The following is an 18,930-nucleotide window of genomic DNA, read 5'->3' as shown; positions in this document are numbered from 1 at the left end:
ATGTTTTTCACTGGTGAATCCATCTTGCAAAGCTCCAGTCCAAACTGTTTGGGCCCAGTTAGAAAGTGACGGGACCAATCAGTGTCGAGGGGCAGTTCTGGTGGCGTCAGAGTCGTGCCGTGAGCAAGCAGCGAGAAGAGGCCGGTGCAGTTATGGCAGAAGATATTAGCGTGGATGCCGCTAAAGCGCTAGTTTTATCAGAACTTGACAACATTTCCTCATTAAAAGAAGAACAAAGAACAGCAGTGAGATGTTTTCTTTTCAAAACTACAAAAGTCATGTACTGACATGTCTACAGTCACCATAGTTCACATTATGCAGTCATCTATGGAGTTTACTGCTCAATAGCAGCTTTGACATCAGGTGTTTTGTTGCTCTGATTGGCCCATAAAGATGTGACAGACAGAACGTTCATCCAATCACCCTCCAAGTTTTTTTTTCCAAAGGCTCTGCCCTTTCCCAAATGCTGTCTATGGGAGGTTTTCCAAATGGTTGTGTGAAAACAAATCCATCTGACATGTGTGGTCATGCCCTCCTGCCTTCAAATCAATGTGTCAGATACAAAAGAAATGACAATTGATATTACCCCTCCTGTTGCCATCGGTCATTGATGACAAACTCACTATGAATCCCAGGTGGATGCTGTCTGTAAAAAAAGGACATCAATGTACGCTCTTCCTAAGAAGGCTGAGGAATTTTAATGTTGATAGCATTTTTTTATGAAGATGTTTTACTCTTGTTTAATTGAATGTGTTTTAACTTTTTCCTTCATTATTTGGTATGGGTCCCTCAGTATCAAAAATCACGACAGATTGCAGGGCATTTAAAGAATCTGTGGTAAAATTTCAGGTTCAGGTACCAAAGTTAGAACCCTTACAAAAGCCCAGTCTATCCTGCCATTCTTAATTTTCTAAGTTTAAGCTGCTACCGTGCAGTCGCAGATTTAGCCTGCAAGCATGCAGGACAAAAAGGCTAAAAAACTCCTTTTTCCCTGCTGCCACTGGCTTTTTAAATGGTCAGTTGTGTGCCTGTATTGCACACTATCTCTCATGCTTCTATTTATGATTGGTCTGGTTGTATGTCTTGACTACTGTCTGCAAAACAAATTGCCCTTCACAGGGATAATAAAGTGAACCTTGACCCTTGGGACAACACTAAAATTTTATCAGTTTAACCCTTAAATATCTTTTTTTGTGCTGTACTTACTGAATTTAAGCTGCAAGGATATGAAAATTTGTCTATTCCATTTTTCATTCACTCTTTACAGGATGTCCCAACTTTTTTAGAATTGAAGCTTGTATTTAGAGCTCCACAAATATAATGCTTCACCTTTAAGGTCAAGTATTCTGCTGATGTGTATGAGATTGGCTGTAGATATCATCTGAAAGTTTCATATTGGCCAGTTCTGTTCTTCACTTTTTAAGCTTTCTGCAGTGATTATATCATGTAGCCATTCTTAATCAATGATATGTATAAATATAAGGAAAAGTATGGTCTAGATCTGCTCTTTCTTGCAATTTCTTAAATAATATTTATTATGAATAGGCACTGTACAAATATTATGTGATGGATGTAAAGGATGCTTATGAAATATGCTATATCAATAATGCTTGACTGTTCTTGAAGAAAATCTCCACTGGAGATCTTTCCTTAGTCAGCTTTACAAGTTTACAGGTGTTCAATTGACAAATAATCCCGACACAGTACTCTGTCCTGTCAGGATAAATATAATCAAAAAGAGACGTCTTCAGCATTTAAAGTATTGGTTGTTGCTTTTCATATTGCATTTTTCCTTCAAAACTACAGGAAATTCTTGCTCAAACTTGCAGAACTCTTCCTGCCCACTGATAAAACTTGTTCATAATCTGTGGAAATAAACAAGATTTTTCTTCAAGACAGATGAGTAAGTGAAGAGTAAAGTACCTGCCAACTACAGCAGACACTCCGCTTCACTGCTTGGTCTTATCAAACACATCTGGCAGTGTTTGCATGAAGCATGATGGTGATTTCAGTGCAATAGTGACCCCTGCTGGTGTCTGGAATAAGGGCTTCACATTCTCTCTCATCACTGCAGCTGAAAAAAAAACACACTTGAGTGAACAGGAAAAAGTCATCTCTTCCCCGTCTTAAAAACTCATGACTTTAGTTACATATATGAAGGGAAAGGCAGGATTTTTAAAACTTGATCCATTAGTTAACATTTTTGTTTACCTTGTCAAGTTTTGACTGCTTTTTAGAAGAATCACAAAATGTTGCCAAGACATGCTGAGATGTGCCATATCAGCTAATCTCATACAGTCCTGGTCATCATATGAATATTCTGAAATGTTGTCATTTAACCTTAAAAATGTCAAAATAAGGTCAAGTTTTACCAATGCAGCCTTCCCCTCTCAGTCACACTGACCAGGCACTGTTACAAAGCATCTTTTTTTAAACAACATAAATATAATCTTTATTTCTGTTTACACACATCTGTATGAGGTTAGTTCCATAAAGTTGAGTGGCCTCTTTAGTGAGGAACACGCCATTGAAACGAGGCCAGGCCACATGTAACATCAGGACCGAGAGAAACGTTTGAGACTGAATAAATACGTCAACACATCCATCTTCATCGCAGAGAAACTAACATATATGAGAATAAATGTTCAGTATCTTACATACATACATACGTACATGCCTTCAACCGTTAATATGACGACTTCTTTTGTCACCACTGCCCGTTATGAGCAAAAAAACTAAACAAATTGTGATTCTGTGGTTATAAAATCCGTACTTTTAGCAGAAACATACTCTATGTAAACTTCCCAAAGTGTTTCTTCATTCTCTGTATATAAATAAGTTATAATTGGCAATGATGCACTGGTTATTAAAAGGAGTCAAAGTCCAATGACTGTAGAAAGAGACAGAATTGAACTTCAGTTCTACAATCAGTCTCTCTGAGTCTATGTGGAGAATAGCGGTCCAGTAGAAGCAGCAGTGAAAACAGGGCCAGTGTAAAGTCCCGGTCCATCAACAGGAACCTAAACAAAATAGAACATATTTAAATGCAATGATTTGATATGGAATAGCTCTTTTGACAAGTGCAACATTTCTTCATTGTAAACAAAATAGTCCTATTTTAGGATTCCTATTTCCTGGTTCCACAAAGTGATTCAGTTAAAACATCTGACTGGTAGACCACCATTAATCTGGATCTAACTGCATTTTTAATCAAATCTTCTACAGTTATAATTTAGAAGAATGAGACAAGACTGATATAAGGTATCCTGAGACACCAGAGAAGTTTCCCAAACCTCACCTAAGCACAACAAAGTGTCTCCTTATGATTAAAGGTCACATATTTACCCTTTTAAGACAAGTTTATATTGTTCTCAGAGGTCCCCAAAACATGCCTGTGAAGTCTGCTGCTGAAAAAACACATAGGATTTTTGCATGTCTAAAACCCTCTGTTTCAGCCCTGCTCTGAACAAGCTGTTTCTGTATCTGTGGCTTTAAATGTTAATGATCTGTCTGACTCCGCCCCTCACAGGAAATGGATGTGGCTTAAAGGATGGACCTCTCCTGATCTTCCTCTCAGCTGGCAGCTGAGAGGAAGATCAGGGAGGGCCAACTGAACCTGGGGGCGGGGCTAATTCCCTACGTGACATCATTAGGGGAAAATCTCAGAACAGTTTGTTTCAGCACACATTTTCTGAAAGCTGGAGAAAGAGGGGGGGGAGGTAATGGATTTTTCTGGTACTTGAGGGGATTGTGGGCAGGCCAGTGGTACATTTTCTTGTTAGAAAAGCCTGAAAAAAGTGATTTTTGCATAATGTCCCCTTTAAGTTATGTAGCAGGGCAAACAGTCAGCTACTGAGTATCAACAATGCCTTGGTGTGCATGGTATCAGCATCGGCAGATATTAGCTTAAAAATGTTTTTTTTTTCAGTATCAGGAGTCCCAAAAATTTCAACAACTGATGTTTTGGCTTTAAAAATGCACCTGTATCAGCTGTAAATACTGGCAATTATAATTTTTCAAAGTAGAGCACTGATTTGCAATGATTATGTCATTTCCATGTTGCCTAACTCTGCCTTTGCATGGGCACCTGCACCATGCCAAAGCCTGACTTTCCATGTGCTAAGGAAGTTTGCCATGCTTGAGTGCTGTAGAGTGCTTATGCATTAAAGCCTACACCTTAGACTGATCCCTAAGCAGAGGCATGTAGCCTTCCAACAAGATCCATGATTTATTGATGTTTGAAGTTGGGAAATATACAATCTTCCAAGGGAAAGAGTTGTTGGCCTTCATTTTTTTCAGTCATATTTTATGTATCTTTTATATCTAATATTTCCTTTAAATGAAGCCAAGCTGCAAACATTTTTTCATGTGGTTCTTCCCGAACTACAGACTACATTCATCCATCAACACGCTGATGCTAGAGATTGCTATGCAAAAAAACAAACATCCATCAGTGGTTGATAATCATATTTACATGTTGATAGCTCTGCCTGGAGGGGAAACTTGGGCTCAGTTTCTTGTCCATGGACATTTTAACATGTTGACTGCAGAGGATTCTTAGTCCAATCTTCCTCTGAGCCACGGTGTAGTCATTTGAAGCCCACATTTTCTGTGCATGTTTTCTGCATACATGATGACATTCTTAACAAGGACATTACAGACAATATCATAGTACTCCCTATGTGTTGCATGTGTTGTTTTTTAATGCTACCTCTCCCAGAGCCTGCAGGGCAACTGTAGCAGCCATGGCCTTGGCGTGTTTTTTGTTGGGACTGGCTGTTTGAGGCTGATAGTCCACACCATTCACGGTGACCTAGAGAGCAGATGGATTCAGTCATTTAAAAACTCAGTGAACTCATTGAGAGATTTTGTAGTAGTATAGAATCGCCTCAAAAGTTAGAGGTATAGGTCCCATTAAGAAGTGGATGCACAGATTTAGCATGACCACCTTAAAGAGGAAGTTTTTGCGATGATCTGGTCCGCTGTGATGAACCATGACGAAGTCTGGCTGCATAATCCGCCTCTTGTTACACAGCTCGATGAGGGCAGATACTGGGTGCTTCCCTGTGCAGAGGACAGCATGAAAGAAAGATAAGTTTACATACAGGAAGTGACGTCTTAAACAAGCTGTAGGAATGATGTGTTAAGGCCGCAGCCTTTGTTTCTTAAGTCTTTAACAACAGCTGCACTCAGATTCATTCTCCAAGTCTTGATCTTTGTATAAAACATGCATGACAAGAGCGTGAGGAAACCTAAATTACACTCAAAGATCGGCTTTAGGATGGACGTACTCACTGTCATGAGTAGCATGCAGCTATGTTTGTAGTTTTTTACATGTTAGTTCAGATGCTTTTTTTCTACTCATACTGAATGCCAGTCCCTGTGGCGTGCTGTGTCTTGGTTTGTGGATGCATCCGTTACCCATCAGATCTTTAGTCACCACCAGTCCTCCTGTCTGCTTCTGAGGCTTTTCTCCTTCAGCGACGAGGCCTGAAAAATAACAAAAAATCCTCATCAACAAAACCTACATCTGCCTCAGTGCCACGATTTGCATGTTAGTTATCCTAAAATATGATCTTGATCAGGAAAATCAGGCTTATTTTCTGTTTTCATATTCTATTACTGGCCATATAGAGGCATTGTTCTTCAATAAAATGGTGCACCTCTTCTGCTAACACAACATTTTAAAGACTAATCTCTAGTCTAGTCTAGTCTCTGTGCTTTTTCTGCAGCTGTTGATTATTTCAGACCTTTGCGGTCGACCTTGAAGTCAATGATGATAGGTTCCACAGTTCCCTCTCGGTTCCTCCCCAGACCCTCTCCGGTCTTCCAGCCCATCTTCCTCATCAGGAACTCCCCAACTCCTCCGGACACCGGAGCGGCTCTGAGGAACTGATCCTGATAGAGGGAGAAACGGTGAGACTGAGAACCAGAGAAAGCCTGAATGTAGCATCCTTCAAGAGATATTCGCTGCTTTTGATCAAGTGTAACATTAATAAACATGGATGTAAATGTCGCATTTATCAACGAGGAGGAGGAAAATATCTATTCATATGCATTTAAAGGACCACAGGCTTTAATTATAAGCCTGCCAAGCTACAAAGAAACCAGGAAAAGGTCAAGATGAGGAGAAATATCAGCCAAAGGGGAGAAACGCAGTTGTAATTTGACAAGAACCAGGGAAGAAAAGAGCAAGTGCAGTGGTGGTTGATAGTGATTGTGTTATTTTGTAGCGATTTCAGTCCAAACACTTTTCTCTGCTTTGTTTGAGTTTGCTTTTTTGTTAACCTTCTTGAGCCACGCCTGAGGTCCACTGGTGGACAGCTCCTCTGAACTGAGGACCTGAGCTCCAGTTGAACCTGTGAAGAGACCGGGAACTGTGTTGGACTGAGCCCACGCATCCACCTGTTAAAACAACACAAAAGATAAAGAAATTCTCAGTGAGGAAACATGAAAATATTGAAAATTTGTGCATGCTACTCAATTAAGAAAAACTACTGATGTATAAATATCCATGCATTCTGGAGCTGCAAACTCCAGCACGCCATCATACTTCGAAAAACCTATGAAATAGCATCCTTTTAGTAGTAGAGGCACTTCCCAAATGCGGTCAATTTAAATATACTATTGCAATTTTAGATGTTGTTTGCATTCTTTCAATTTAGTATTTTCTTCAACTTTTTACTCCGTTTCTACCTGTTCTTGTGCTCTACTGAGCATGCAGATGGCACTGACATCATAGGGGTTCTCAGCCAATCGCCTTTGAGCTTTGATTCTCTCAGTGACAGCCTGAGAAATATCCACTGGCTGCAGAGAGAACAAGAAAAAAAACAGATGTTGTCAGACTGTGTTAATGTTGGTGGGTATTTAAAATGCTTTAGAAATACAAATTTCATCATGGAGTATAAACACATGATACTGACCTGCAGCACAGGGTCGGGGAAAACGCTGTCGCTATCAGACACAAATGCCGGCTGCTCCTCGACCTCCGGTAACCCCGCTCCGGTCGCCACTTCAACTGATGAGGTGGTTGTGGCAATGGGAACAGCGGCCGTTGCCTTTCTGGATGGTGCTGAAGCTTTTTCTGATGATTTCTCCACAGGAACCCACTCTCCATACACGCCCAGTGTCTCCCCCTCCTGGATAGAAGAGCACATTACACCACTCATAAAGCACTGATTTGTAGAAAAAGTCCAACTCTAACATGAGCAACAGGCAGAAAATAATGATGGAAAAATGAGGTTTAAAATAAGCAACAGTCTGAATCTTCTCTTACTAAATATCCTAGAACTTGAATAATATAAGACTCGATCATTATATTATACCTTATTGAATAATGCTGTTTGTTAAAATAAAGTGGCTGATAAAAAATGTTTGTGACTGGATGATTTTTTTGAATCAGCCATCTGCAAATAAAATGCTATTCTATGATTGTTTACATTCAAATCTGACCTTCTTCCGATGTTGTGATCCTGAAGAAACAGGAAACTCTTTCGCCATTCCTGCATCGCTGCGCACAGCAGGAGCAGGACGAACTGTTGTATTCTGTAGAGATGAAAGAGAAGACTGGGTATTTCAGTGTCCAGTGACTCTCAGTAGTACTTACATTTCACTTTATCAAAAAGAAGGAGAATAAAGGACCTGCTGGGAGATGTTTCTTTATTTCTGAGCCATATTGTCGAGAGTTATTCTATTACACTTTAAGGTTAGGGTTAGACAGAGTTCATCTGACATTTACATGTGTTTACAAGGCTGGGCATTGTCATTCAGATATATGCATTTATAGGATGTAATATGTGGACGTTACATTGATGCTAAAGCTGATGGCTTTCTGCTCTTTCAGAGCTGATGCTCCAAACGGTTTCCCTTCATCCTCTTCATCTGAAACATGAGGCAACGCCACCGGGAGCTCGCCTTTACTGTCCACGATCATCTTACATTTCTAAAAACACACACAGAGATAATAAAGTAAAACATTCAAGCAACAAACATCATTACAATCATGTCTTAAATAAAACTGCTCTGCTCTTACATCAGTGAACTCCTTGATGCTGATGCTGTTGGCCTGCTTCGCCACTTTGCGCTTCACCTCCTCTAGAGCGGACATATTAGGCTGGGACGCGGCAGCAGGAGGTTTGTTGGTGATTGAAGGCAGTGGTAGCAGAGATGACAGGGCGCCCATGTTAGTCAGAGCAGCCGTCATGGTGGCTGGAAGGAAGAGAGATGCAGGATTAGAAGGAGTGGGGAAAGCGGGAAAAGGAAAACAGAGAAATTTGAAGACAGAATAAACAAAGGATGCCATAAGGAGCACTTCCTGGACCAGAAAAATGTAGGATAGAGGTTCTGTTTAGACAGTGATACTCAACGTGTGACTCAAGAGCCACATGTGGCTCGTTTGTGATGATTTGTGGCTCTTTTATGTCTTAATTTGAAAAATTATTCCCCATTTTTTTGCACCTTTTTGCCAATTTTTGCCACTTTTATCCCATTTGTGTCCTCTTTTTTTAACCAGTTTTTTGCCTCTTCGTACCTGCTATTTACATTTTTTTTACCCCTTTTTGTCATTTTTTGCCACTTTCCGCCCATTTAAGCTGCTTTTTGCCATTGAATGCCAATTTTTCACATTTTTGCAACTCTTTGTTGCTTTTTGACCATTTTCTTCACCCGTAACTCATTTTTTTTTTGTCATTTCTCACCAGTTTTTCGACTGTTTGCCCTTTTCTTGCCACTTTTTCTCGCCATTTTTGTCACTTCTCACCCATTTTTGCCATTTCATGCCTTCTTTGTCCCTTTTCACCACTTACATTGTGGCTTTTGCAAAGGTATTTTTCAACAATTTGGCTCTTTGGTTGAGCAGGGTTGAGTAACACTGATTTAGACTGAAAAAAGAAGCCAAAGAAAGTTGAGGACCTTTCAGACAATCTTTGGCTTTTTTTGGCAGTAGGTCTTCATCAAAAAGTAAAAAACATAAAGATTAATGTAAAACAAAACAAAATAAATCTAAAGATATCTCATCTTGCAAGAAAAGATGACCTTTGAAATGACAGCAGAGTAGGAAAATGTTAAAATTGTTTAAACTCAAACTTGGGACGTTTCCACTTGATAGTCTCCAGATTTTGATGGGGGAAGAATTAAAGCTAATTGATCTAAATTGTCTGTAAAAATATAGTAACAATATGTGGTAAAGAAAAGATTTTAAAACCATTTCAAAATAAGGAACCAGCCAAATTCCTACCAGCGGTCATACTGGCCATGGCAGCGTTCATGGCCATGCTGGGTAGAGCCAGGGGCAGCATCGCTGACCTCAGACCAGCAGGAATCGGCATTCCTGCTTTGGCACACATGGCAGCCGCATTGGCCTTGGCAATTTCCAATAGTTGCTCCTTATCTGAAGAGACAGAAGACAATAAAGCAATCAATAATGGAATGGTTACATGATGCAAATGTTGTTGCTTTTCACTCCAGTGTTACAAAAACAATTATGTGTCAATATTATCATTTGCAGGCATTTTATCTTCTGTTTTTAAGGCTCTTTGATATGAAGTAATTTCTGTCATCTGAATGATCTACCGCTGAGGCTCTAAACTGATCTAGCCTCAGTATCAACCATCACCCCCATAATGAGAATTCATGACCCAAAATTTTTTTCCAAAAATTCCCAAACAATCAAATGTTTTTATTGAAACATGCTGTTTTCTAGGAATAACATGTAAATTAGGTGGTTTTCTAAAGATCCACAAAGTTTAGACATTATCATGGGAAAACCAGTTTTGTTATTGCAAGATGATAACATTATCATATCACAGCAAAAATTAGTTGAAAAGATGTTTTAAAAAACATCTCCACTTACGTCAAAACGTCTAGATTTAATTGAAAAGTGAAAGGTGTAAAGGTGTAATTTTTAGATCGTTGAGAGGACGTCTCTATGAAGACGTCGCAGTTATTATATATATTATATATTAGACGTCGACTATTACTGGGCTAAATTTGGACTAAATCAGACGGACGAAACATAGCCCAATTTTCTACAACTACTGACTACCTAAATTAAGGCTATGACGGAGCGACTAGATTTAGCCTTGAAAAAAAACAAACAAAAAAAAAAGTCAAAATGATGTTGGGTGTTTTGCGGGGTTAATTCAAGGAAACAGCTGAAACTTGTATTCAAAGCAAAACAGAGTACAAAAAAAAGAAATGTTTGTACGCTTTGGAATTTTATACATCATGGACTTTTTGCCTGCCACACGAGACCCACTAAGAGCAACTCTGCAACCCACTTTTAGGTTCACGCCCATCAAAAAAAAAAAAAAAAAAAAAAAAGCAGCTTTTCTGACATATTTAACCCAAAACAACAGCAAAAGAGAGGACATACTGTCTTAAAACCACAATTTGATTGGCTATATTCCAGTACCCAAACATTGCCAGCAAATTTGTGCAGTTGGGGATGTGTGTTTAACTTAAGGCACAATCATTTCCCACTGTGCCCGAGCATGAATGCTCTCTCTAGCTTTTGTTGTTTTGTTTTGTTAAGCTCTGTGTAGACTATGCAATCCATCCAATGGGATGTTGCTGTGCAGATACAACTTTTTTGAAGAGGCAGGAAACATTGAACATTGCCTTTGCAACTCTACCCACTGACAAGCATCCCGTACTCAAGCACAGTTGTTCAGTATTCTTGTTTCTATGCTGATCAAATGGAGTGGACTTTGGGCTCATGTACACACAAGCCTGGGCGCCAAATGTGAAAGAACACTTAGACAAGGAGTTTGTCTGCAAGATTTGGCGATCAAAAATAAGAAATGACTCAATACTTGGTGCCTTTGACTTCAATTTTTGTTACCTTAGTCGTTGGCATTGAAACAATGATTAGCATATTTGTTTGTGGTAACGCCCCTTCAACAATGTGTTGTTTTACTCCCCTTAGAAATGAGAGAATTTACACGTTGAAGTCAAGGATTATTAAACAAACAGCAACACAGTTGGTGTAACTGTGGTTTATCTCCTGACCAAGCTCACTGATACGCTGCGGACTGTCGCTCGAGCTGCCATGTTTCCTGTTCGGGGATCTATTTTTCCGGAGGATGAGAACAGGGGAATGACTTGGCTCTCGTTTCCAGCGGTCCCTCTGGCTGTATGTTGTCCTCCTCCGACTGCGTGACCGTGACCTCCGTGACCTCCGACCTCCTGACCTGCAAAAACAATAATCAGATTTGGTATTACACCACGTTTAGAGCCTAAAACCATCAAGTAATGGAGATAGCTCAGTGAGTTCACCTTGACCGTGACCTCCTTTTCTTCGAGCGACTCCTTGATCTCGATCCTCTCCTGCGGCTCCGACTCGGTGTCTTGGATCGTTTCTGTCTCTTTGAAGACTTTGAATCTTTTTTTGTCTGAGGAGATCTTGATGGTTTTCTCTTCTTCTTCTCTGGCGATTTTGCTGTAGCTCTAATCTCTGTCTTAGCCTGCGAGGGGCGGGACTCAGCGGTACAGTCAGGTTCAGTTGGTATGGACTCTGACAGCCTGGACTGGCATGCACCAGAACCTGGAGTTTTGGAATGAGACAATGAAAAGCAAGTCAGTGTAAGAGCTTAAAAATATTGATTAAAATGTCTGTTTGGTTTGGCAAAAAATGAATACAAAGGCAAAATGAACTCAACAAAATGACGGCGTAAACATATCTATAAGCTTTATCCATAACACACCATCAGTCTGTTGATAAGTCAATAAACCAGTTGAACTCCTACCGTTTTCTTCTGTTGTATTCTCTGTAGTGTCTTCCTTTTTCTCTGCAGCTAGCTGACTCTCCGAGCTCCGCAGCTCTGCCCTCAACTCTGTCACCTCCTCTTCTTTGATGTTTATTTGTGGAGGACTGGAGGCCAGCTGAGGTAGCTCCAGGTCTTTAGGAGGCTCATGTAAAACTTGCTTGGTTCCATCCAAAAACTCTCTCTTTTCAGGAGACCTGACAGCAGAAACACATAAAAAAAAGACAATGTGAAAAGGCCGGTTGTTTTGCCATTAGAGTTCTTAAGGCTGTAATGTCAGATTATATGAGACGGTGAGGGATTGGTTAACCTTTTTCCATACGTTTTTAATGTTTGTTAAATAAAATATGACACCCTGACTAACTGCCAGTTAAAGATGCATGCAGAAACATGCATTTTCAGTAAAACACATTCAGTCAGACATCATACATTCCACTTTTGACAGTGAAAAAATGACTGTCTTGAATTAAAATTTTCAACACTTTAAAAAAGATTTCTACTTTGATATGTTACATTTTAAAGATCAATAAATGCATTTCCAATCTGCAGCCCAAAGATCTGTCAATTACCTGCATTATAGAAGCTATTATAAAGACATATTTTGACAACTAGAAATCTCTTATGTTTTCAGTATGATTTGTTTCTGATTTTACCATGTCCAAAACATGTTAAATCACATTTATTGGTCAGATTTGCCAGAAAACATGTAATTTGTTTTATTTCGAATCATCGGAATTGGGATTCCAAATCCCTAGAGAGGTTATCAACAACTGCAGGCCCATATCAGCCCCCCCAAAGGTCCTGATTCAGCCTCTTCGAGATGATTACGTTCAGAAAAGTCTGGATTTTTAGGCTATCTTTTGTCTTTTTAATCTCCATCAGCAGTTTTCCTGCTAGAGAATCAAAACAAAAGACCTGTTTCCTGCATGTTTTCACCTAATAGGACACAGCACATCAGCACCAACCTCACTGATGGATGACATGGCAGCCTTAGAACCATGTCGCCAAAATATTTCATGAGTACCTGGACGCATCCGGAAATCGGAACATCACCGCCACATCTCATCTTCTAATACAGGAAGTAACTTGAACTGAACGTCTTCTTCGTTGTTTTCTCCGTGTGTCGCTGCAATATTAATAGAGCCAAGTCCGTCACATTAGGAAATACAAGTAGACAAAAAATACGAGTTTGAAAAGTTGAATACTTTTTGTCTACTTGTTCTTCCTTACGTGGTTGACTTGCCTCTATTAATATGGCAGCGACACAACGAGAAAACAACGACATTCAGTTCAAGTGACTTCCTGTATTAAAAGACGAGATATGGCAATGCTCCTCCGACTTCTGGTATGGGGTGGAGGTCCTCGGCTGCATCCAGGTCCCTCTCAAATATCTCAATAGCCCCCTTGTGGCTGGCTGCAGTATAGGTGATAGGGACTGATCCCATAGTTAAAAAGAAAATACATACAGTATACTAGTACAATAATATGTTTAGATATATTGTCAAGACAAAATCTGGCCCTTTTACATGCAGTTGATAGCCCCTGCCCTTTGTCCATCTCACTAGCCAAAGCTACAGCCTTGAGGTAGAGCTGCTTGATTGTGACAAAAATCATAACCATCATTCATTTGATTGATATTTGGATTAATTAATATTGATTATTAAAATGATTACTGATTTTGCATCGTGTCTGTTCATGAGTTTCAAATGGTTAAGCCTCAGTAAATCACTGAGCATTCTTTGAAATATTGATATATTTGAAATATTGATCGCTTATTTTACCCTTTGTCATACCTTACAGCTATGGTTCAAGTTGTACAGGTCTCAGGAAAAACGCTTGTATATTGGCTAAGAATACATACAGGTCGACTTCAGACAAGGGGTCTCATGCGAGATCGAAACATCACAAGATTTCTCCTTTAGGTGAAAACTATCTTGTGAGCTCAATATTACACAGACATCAGGAGAGCAGCTCTCCTGACAGAAAACAAACACAAACTAGAATTATAAAAGATCAGATCAGATGAAATCGATGGTGGGACATCTATTAAACCAAAAATATGAACACTAAGCACATTCAGGCACAACACTACAAGCACTTGCTGTGCTTTAAAGCGAGTGCATCATGTCAAGTGCAACAGTAATTGTTTTCTTTCAATTATCTTGTTTTTAAGATTGTGGGAAATTAAAACAGTAGCAGAAACTCAATTAATCACTCAGCACTACCTCATAGGGAAACAAAATAGAAAACTTTATGTGAGCTATAAGTTTAATGAATGAATAAGGATATGAAGCCGAAACTCTTAACAGTTTGTATGCCTTTAAAGGATAAATGGACCATTTGTCTGTTTTCTTCGTACCTGGACCGGGTCTGGTGTTGCTTTGAGCTCGATAATGAGCGTGACCGAGATCTTCTTCGGTTGTGTGTCGGAGAGTGAGACTTCTTCCTCTCTGAGTGGGAATGTGAGTGAGAACGGGAATGTGACTGTGAACGAGAGCGACGGCAGCTCCTCCTCTCTTTGTCTCCTCTCAGTTTACTGGAGCTGTCCTGTTCAGATGCAAAAAAGACAGTGTTATCACTCAGTCTTTCATTAAGAGCAACTATTCACTACTTTCTCAGTATGTTGGTACTTTTGATCGGTATTTACCTGTTTTGGGATAATATCAGGCAGCTCCTCTCGTGACTTTGGGGATGACTTTTGACCACTTTTACTCTCCCTTTGCTTCGACTCTGAGTCTGAATCAGAAGAGTTTTCTTCATCTTTCCGCCTCCTTTTCTTCTTCTTCCTCTTCCCTGAGGAGTGACGTTTGTGGTTCCTGGACTTCCTCTCATTTGCTTCACCTGAACAGAGAAAGAAGAAGCTTTAAATCAGTACAGTGAGGTTTGTACACTAGAAATGACTCACTGTAGATAATAAAAGCAGAGTTTTTTCTAGTGTTTTCCAGCAGAGGAGAGCAATTAGAAAGCATGCTCTTTACACTTGCCTCGCTCCTTACTGCCTCCTGTTGGGGTTCCTCTTCTATGAAGCAAACACAGATGCTGAATTAGGCACATTTGGAATTGGATTAAGATTTTAAATAAAGCCAAGCACCAGACGTGTGTACCTAAGGACTGGTAGTCAACGTTGAAGATGGAAAGTAAGCATTCCTAGTGGCCTTCATTGAATCTTTGAACTTTTTTTTTCTTTAAAAGCTTTAAATGATAAACTGGATTAAATTTGACCATATTTGATTTGATCTAACTCTTAAAATCGTACAATATTTTGGTAGTAACAAGCTATGTTTTATCACAGAAATTTTCAGTGTTTGCTTGCTTGCTCAGGTCTTTCTTTACTGTGATGGTGTGTGTCTTCAGCTGCTTTTTGTGTGAACATTGCTTACCTCTATGTGCACTGTGACTCGCTGCTGCTTTATTCAACCTGCTGCAGTGTCTTTGTGCTCTGCTGGTTTATGGCAGGAAGGCAATGTTGTTGTGTGCACCTTCTGTAAAAGGGGAATTCAGGATAGAGACCTTTTTGTTGACAAGACATTTTTTTGAAACAAGAAACAGACACTGCTCTTTTAAAGCTACCAGATTCCACCCAAAAAAACAGGCATCCTCCTTCATTTAGGACAGGAAGTTGTTATCTATCGTTGCCTTGATTGGTTGTTACTTTTAAGTCTTGTTTTGTGGGTAAAATCCTTTTTTTTATTCAGTGGAGTCTGGTAGCATCAAGAGATGGTGTAACAGCAGTTTCTGGTTTCAAAAAAATATCTCACTTTCAGCAATCTACCGGAGAAACTCGCAAAAAGTTTGTACCTACTTAAAAAAGGGGTTCAGGTTTCAAAATCCCCACTTTCCCCCTTAATAGAAAATGCATACAACAACATTCATCCATGTGGCCTTACTGCCATCAACCAGTAATGATCGTTAATCAATAAGCAAGTGTAACAAAAATAAACTTAAAAAAAATGTGAATAGTAACAGCTGTTCACACAGTTTCACCTTGTTTTGCTGGTACCTCCGTCTGACTCAGAGCTGCTCTCCTTCTCTCTGTTCTTCTTCTTCTTCTTACTTTTGTGTTTTTTGTGCTTCTTGTGCTTTTTGTGTGAACTGCTGCCCTTTAACTCATCCTCTTTGTCTCCTTCTGATGTCCCTTTCTCTGCTGCCGTTGTTTCACTGCCAGCGACAGCTGCTTCAACAGCACTGAGGTAGACAGAAAGAGAGTTATCAGTGTTTGGTTTTTGCTGTTTCAAGCACAGCCCAGACCATTTTATCACATGTGTATGTGGAATAAAACTGTTGGATAAATGTGGCTGGTAATCCAAAAGTCTGTCCCTGACAAAATCATTGGTTATTGCATGTAACCTGTAAATTAAAAATGCATGTTGAAAACTGTTATTAAAAGCTTAAAGTAACAAAGCCCATACTTCAATCTAACAGAGAATTTGTGGCTGTACTTGAAAAGTGCTATTCACACCCAAAACCCCTGACAGAGCTTGAACAATTTAGCAAAGAAGAAGGGAGTAAAATTGCTGTGTCCAGATTTACAAGCCTGATTGAGATTTACCCACACAGACCCACTGCTGTGTTTGCAGCCAAATGTGCATCTACTAAATACTGAATAGATGAGGTGATTATGCAGTCACTTATTTTATATAACATACTTCTATTTAAGTGAATTGTTGCCAAAGTTTTTGTATAATTTAGACAGTGCTCTGTCACTTTTCAGTTGAAATATGACTAACGGTCATTACTTTACATTAAATAGACTCATTTCACATAGAGTGAAATATTTCAAGTCTTTATTTCTTGAAATGTTGATGATTGTGGCTTACGGATAATGAAAACAAAATTCAGTGTCTCAGAAAATTAGAATAATACATAAGATCAATAAAAAAGGGATATTTTAAACAGAAATGTCAGGTTTCTGAAAAGTATGTTCATTTCTATACAGTCAATACTTGGTTGGGCCTCCTTTTGCATGAATTACAGCATCAATGCAGCGTGGCATGGAGGCGATCAGCCTGTGGCACTGCTCAGGTGTAATGGAAGCCCAGGTTGCTTTGATAGCAGCCTTCAGGTCATCTGCATTGTTGGGTCTGGTGGTGATTCTCTATGGGGTTTAGATCAGGCCAGTTTGTTGGCCAATCAAGCACAGTAACATCATGGTCACTGAACCAGCTTTTGGTACCACTGGCAGTGTGGGCAGGTGCCAAGTCCTGATGGAAGGAAGCATGAAGTGCTCTAAAATGTCCTGGTAGATGGCTGCATTGAGTGTGGACTTCAGAAAACACAGTGGACCAACACCAGCAGATGCCATGGCAGCCCAAATCATCACTGACTGTGGAAACTTCACACTGGACTTCAAGCAACATGGATTCTGTGCTTCTCCACTCTTCCTCCAGACTCTGGGACCTTGATTTCCAAATGACACGCAAAATGTACTTTCATCTGAAAAGAGCACTTTGGACCAATGAGCAACAGTCCAGTTCTTTTTCTCCACAGCCCAGGTAAGACACTTCTGACGTTGTCTCTGGTTCAGGAGTGGTTTGACACGAGGAATGCCACATTTGTAGCCCATGTCTAGGATTGGTCTGTGCATAGTGGCTCTTGACGTGCTGACTCCAGCCTCAGTCCACTCCTTGTGAAGCTCCCCCAAATTCTTGAATGGATTTTGCTTGACAATCCTCTCAAGGCTGCGGTTATCCTTTATGCTGGTGCACCTTTTCCTACCACACTTTTTCCTTCCACTCAACTTTCTATATATATGCTTGGATACAGCACTCTGTGAACAAACAGCTTCTTTAGCAATGACATTTTGTGGCTTACCCTCCTTGTGGAGGGTGTCAATGACTGTCTTCTGGACATCTGTCAAGTCTGCAGTCTTCCCCATGATTGTGTAGCCTACTGACCCAGACTGAGAGACCATTTAGAGGCAGGTGTTTGTAGTTCATCAGCTGATTAGTGTGTGACACCATGACTTTCCAATATTGAACTTTTCACAATATTCTAATTTTCTGAGACACTGAGTTTTGAGTTTTCATTATTTGTAAGCCATAATCATCAATATTTCAAGAACTAAAGGCTTGAAATATTTCACTCTATGTGTAATGAGTCGATATAATATATGGGTTTCACTTTCTGAAATGAATGACAAACAGAATTGAACTTTTTCATGATATTCTAATTTTTTGAGATGTACCTGTATACCACCTTCGAATTTCATTGAAACTGAGTTCTTCTGAAAGAGGCTAATCTTTCAAAAAGTGGCTAGAACAGGGGACTGTTATCTCCATAAATCTAAAGTATTAGCTTATGCTGCTGTGCATCTTTTACATAATGGCGGAGTTGTATGTTTAAATACATATCGAGACGTAGCCAAAGTGTCTACTTATTAAAGGTAAAAAACTTAAAAACCTCGAAACAAACTTCATGTTTGTCCTTGAAAGACCCTTCTTTACATTAAAAATGACTTATAAAGTCAGAACCATCATTAAATAGGTCCAGCGTGCTCATGCCCTCAGGTAAAAATTCAAAACACAGCAAAGTATACCCAACGAAAATTACCATGCAAACAAGTTTAAACTGGTCAGACCATGTTAAAAACAAATATGACTATTTTCTCTACTTCAGGAAAAACACTCAGGGTGAATTTCCTTCGATCTGCCACTACAAAAGCCATGACAGCTGATCTGATTCAAACAGAGTAATGTTCAGTTGTTATGCCTTAGCGTTATCGTTAGCTTGAATGTTGTTATGCTAGCTCTAGCGAACACCGGCCACCAACTCAAAAACTACAACAATTATTTACTTCTATTCACTAGCTACGTTGTTTTGTTTATCTAGCATGAAAACAACATTAACATACGCTTTGTCTTCTTTCTGATCTTCAATTTCTCTAATCTTATTCAAAATAAAATCTTGGAATATTTGCTCCAAGTTGGCCGCCATTTTTCATTGTGCAATCCATTAAACGTCCGTGTAGGAACTGAACTATGATGCCCACCGTTCCGAGCGTCGCTTTTACCGCATGGTTCACTTCCAACAAATTTGGCTTACACGGACTGATTTTTACAGCCTATATGGATTGATTTTTACAGCTTTTATAGACTGATATTAACAGCTAATATATACTGATATTTACGGCTGATTAAGTCCAATATTTCCAGCTTATATGGACTGATAT

General features: G+C 39.5%; 1 protein-coding gene across 3 annotated transcripts; it reads right to left on the bottom strand.

Annotated features, from left to right (window-relative positions):
- Positions 1 to 1,573: 1,573 nt before the first annotated feature.
- LOC121506501 (protein SON) lies at positions 1,574 to 18,714 on the bottom strand. Of its 3 annotated transcripts, none has more exons than XM_041782342.1 (20): positions 18,613 to 18,714; positions 15,747 to 15,947; positions 14,747 to 14,781; positions 14,410 to 14,603; positions 14,122 to 14,309; positions 11,745 to 11,959; positions 11,275 to 11,542; positions 11,008 to 11,189; positions 9,236 to 9,388; positions 8,033 to 8,208; positions 7,808 to 7,942; positions 7,453 to 7,545; positions 6,924 to 7,139; positions 6,697 to 6,807; positions 6,289 to 6,405; positions 5,751 to 5,898; positions 5,368 to 5,490; positions 4,949 to 5,064; positions 4,712 to 4,813; positions 1,574 to 3,020 (listed from the first exon to the last, which is right to left on the bottom strand). In XM_041782342.1, the coding sequence occupies exons 1-20, from the start codon at positions 18,693 to 18,695 to the stop codon at positions 2,943 to 2,945; spliced, it is 2,934 nt and encodes a 977-aa protein (XP_041638276.1). In that variant the 5' UTR covers positions 18,696 to 18,714; the 3' UTR covers positions 1,574 to 2,942. The 3 variants fall into 3 exon arrangements, with proteins under 3 accessions (XP_041638276.1, XP_041638279.1, XP_041638277.1); XM_041782345.1 differs by having other exon boundaries at positions 5,422 to 5,490; XM_041782343.1 differs by having other exon boundaries at positions 11,017 to 11,189.
- Between the last annotated feature and the right edge of the window lie 216 nt (positions 18,715 to 18,930).

Source organism: Cheilinus undulatus, linkage group 24, assembly GCF_018320785.1.
Source record: "Cheilinus undulatus linkage group 24, ASM1832078v1, whole genome shotgun sequence".
In the NCBI taxonomy this organism is placed as follows: Eukaryota; Metazoa; Chordata; class Actinopteri; order Labriformes; family Labridae; genus Cheilinus; species Cheilinus undulatus.
Note: the sequence above shows the minus strand (reverse complement) of the source record. Positions and strands in the feature narration are given on the sequence as shown.

Coding starts and splice junctions, on each gene's coding strand:
- LOC121506501 (XM_041782342.1), bottom strand. CDS start 18,695: ATGGCGGCCAACTTGGAGCAAATATTCCAAGATTTTATTTTGAATAAG. Junction 7,546..7,807: donor CCATCAGCTTTAGCATCAAT/GTAACGTCCACA, acceptor TCATCTCTACAG/AATACAACAGTTCGTCCTGC. Junction 5,065..5,367: donor GCCACAGGGACTGGCATTCA/GTATGAGTAGAA, acceptor TCCTCTGCACAG/GGAAGCACCCAGTATCTGCC.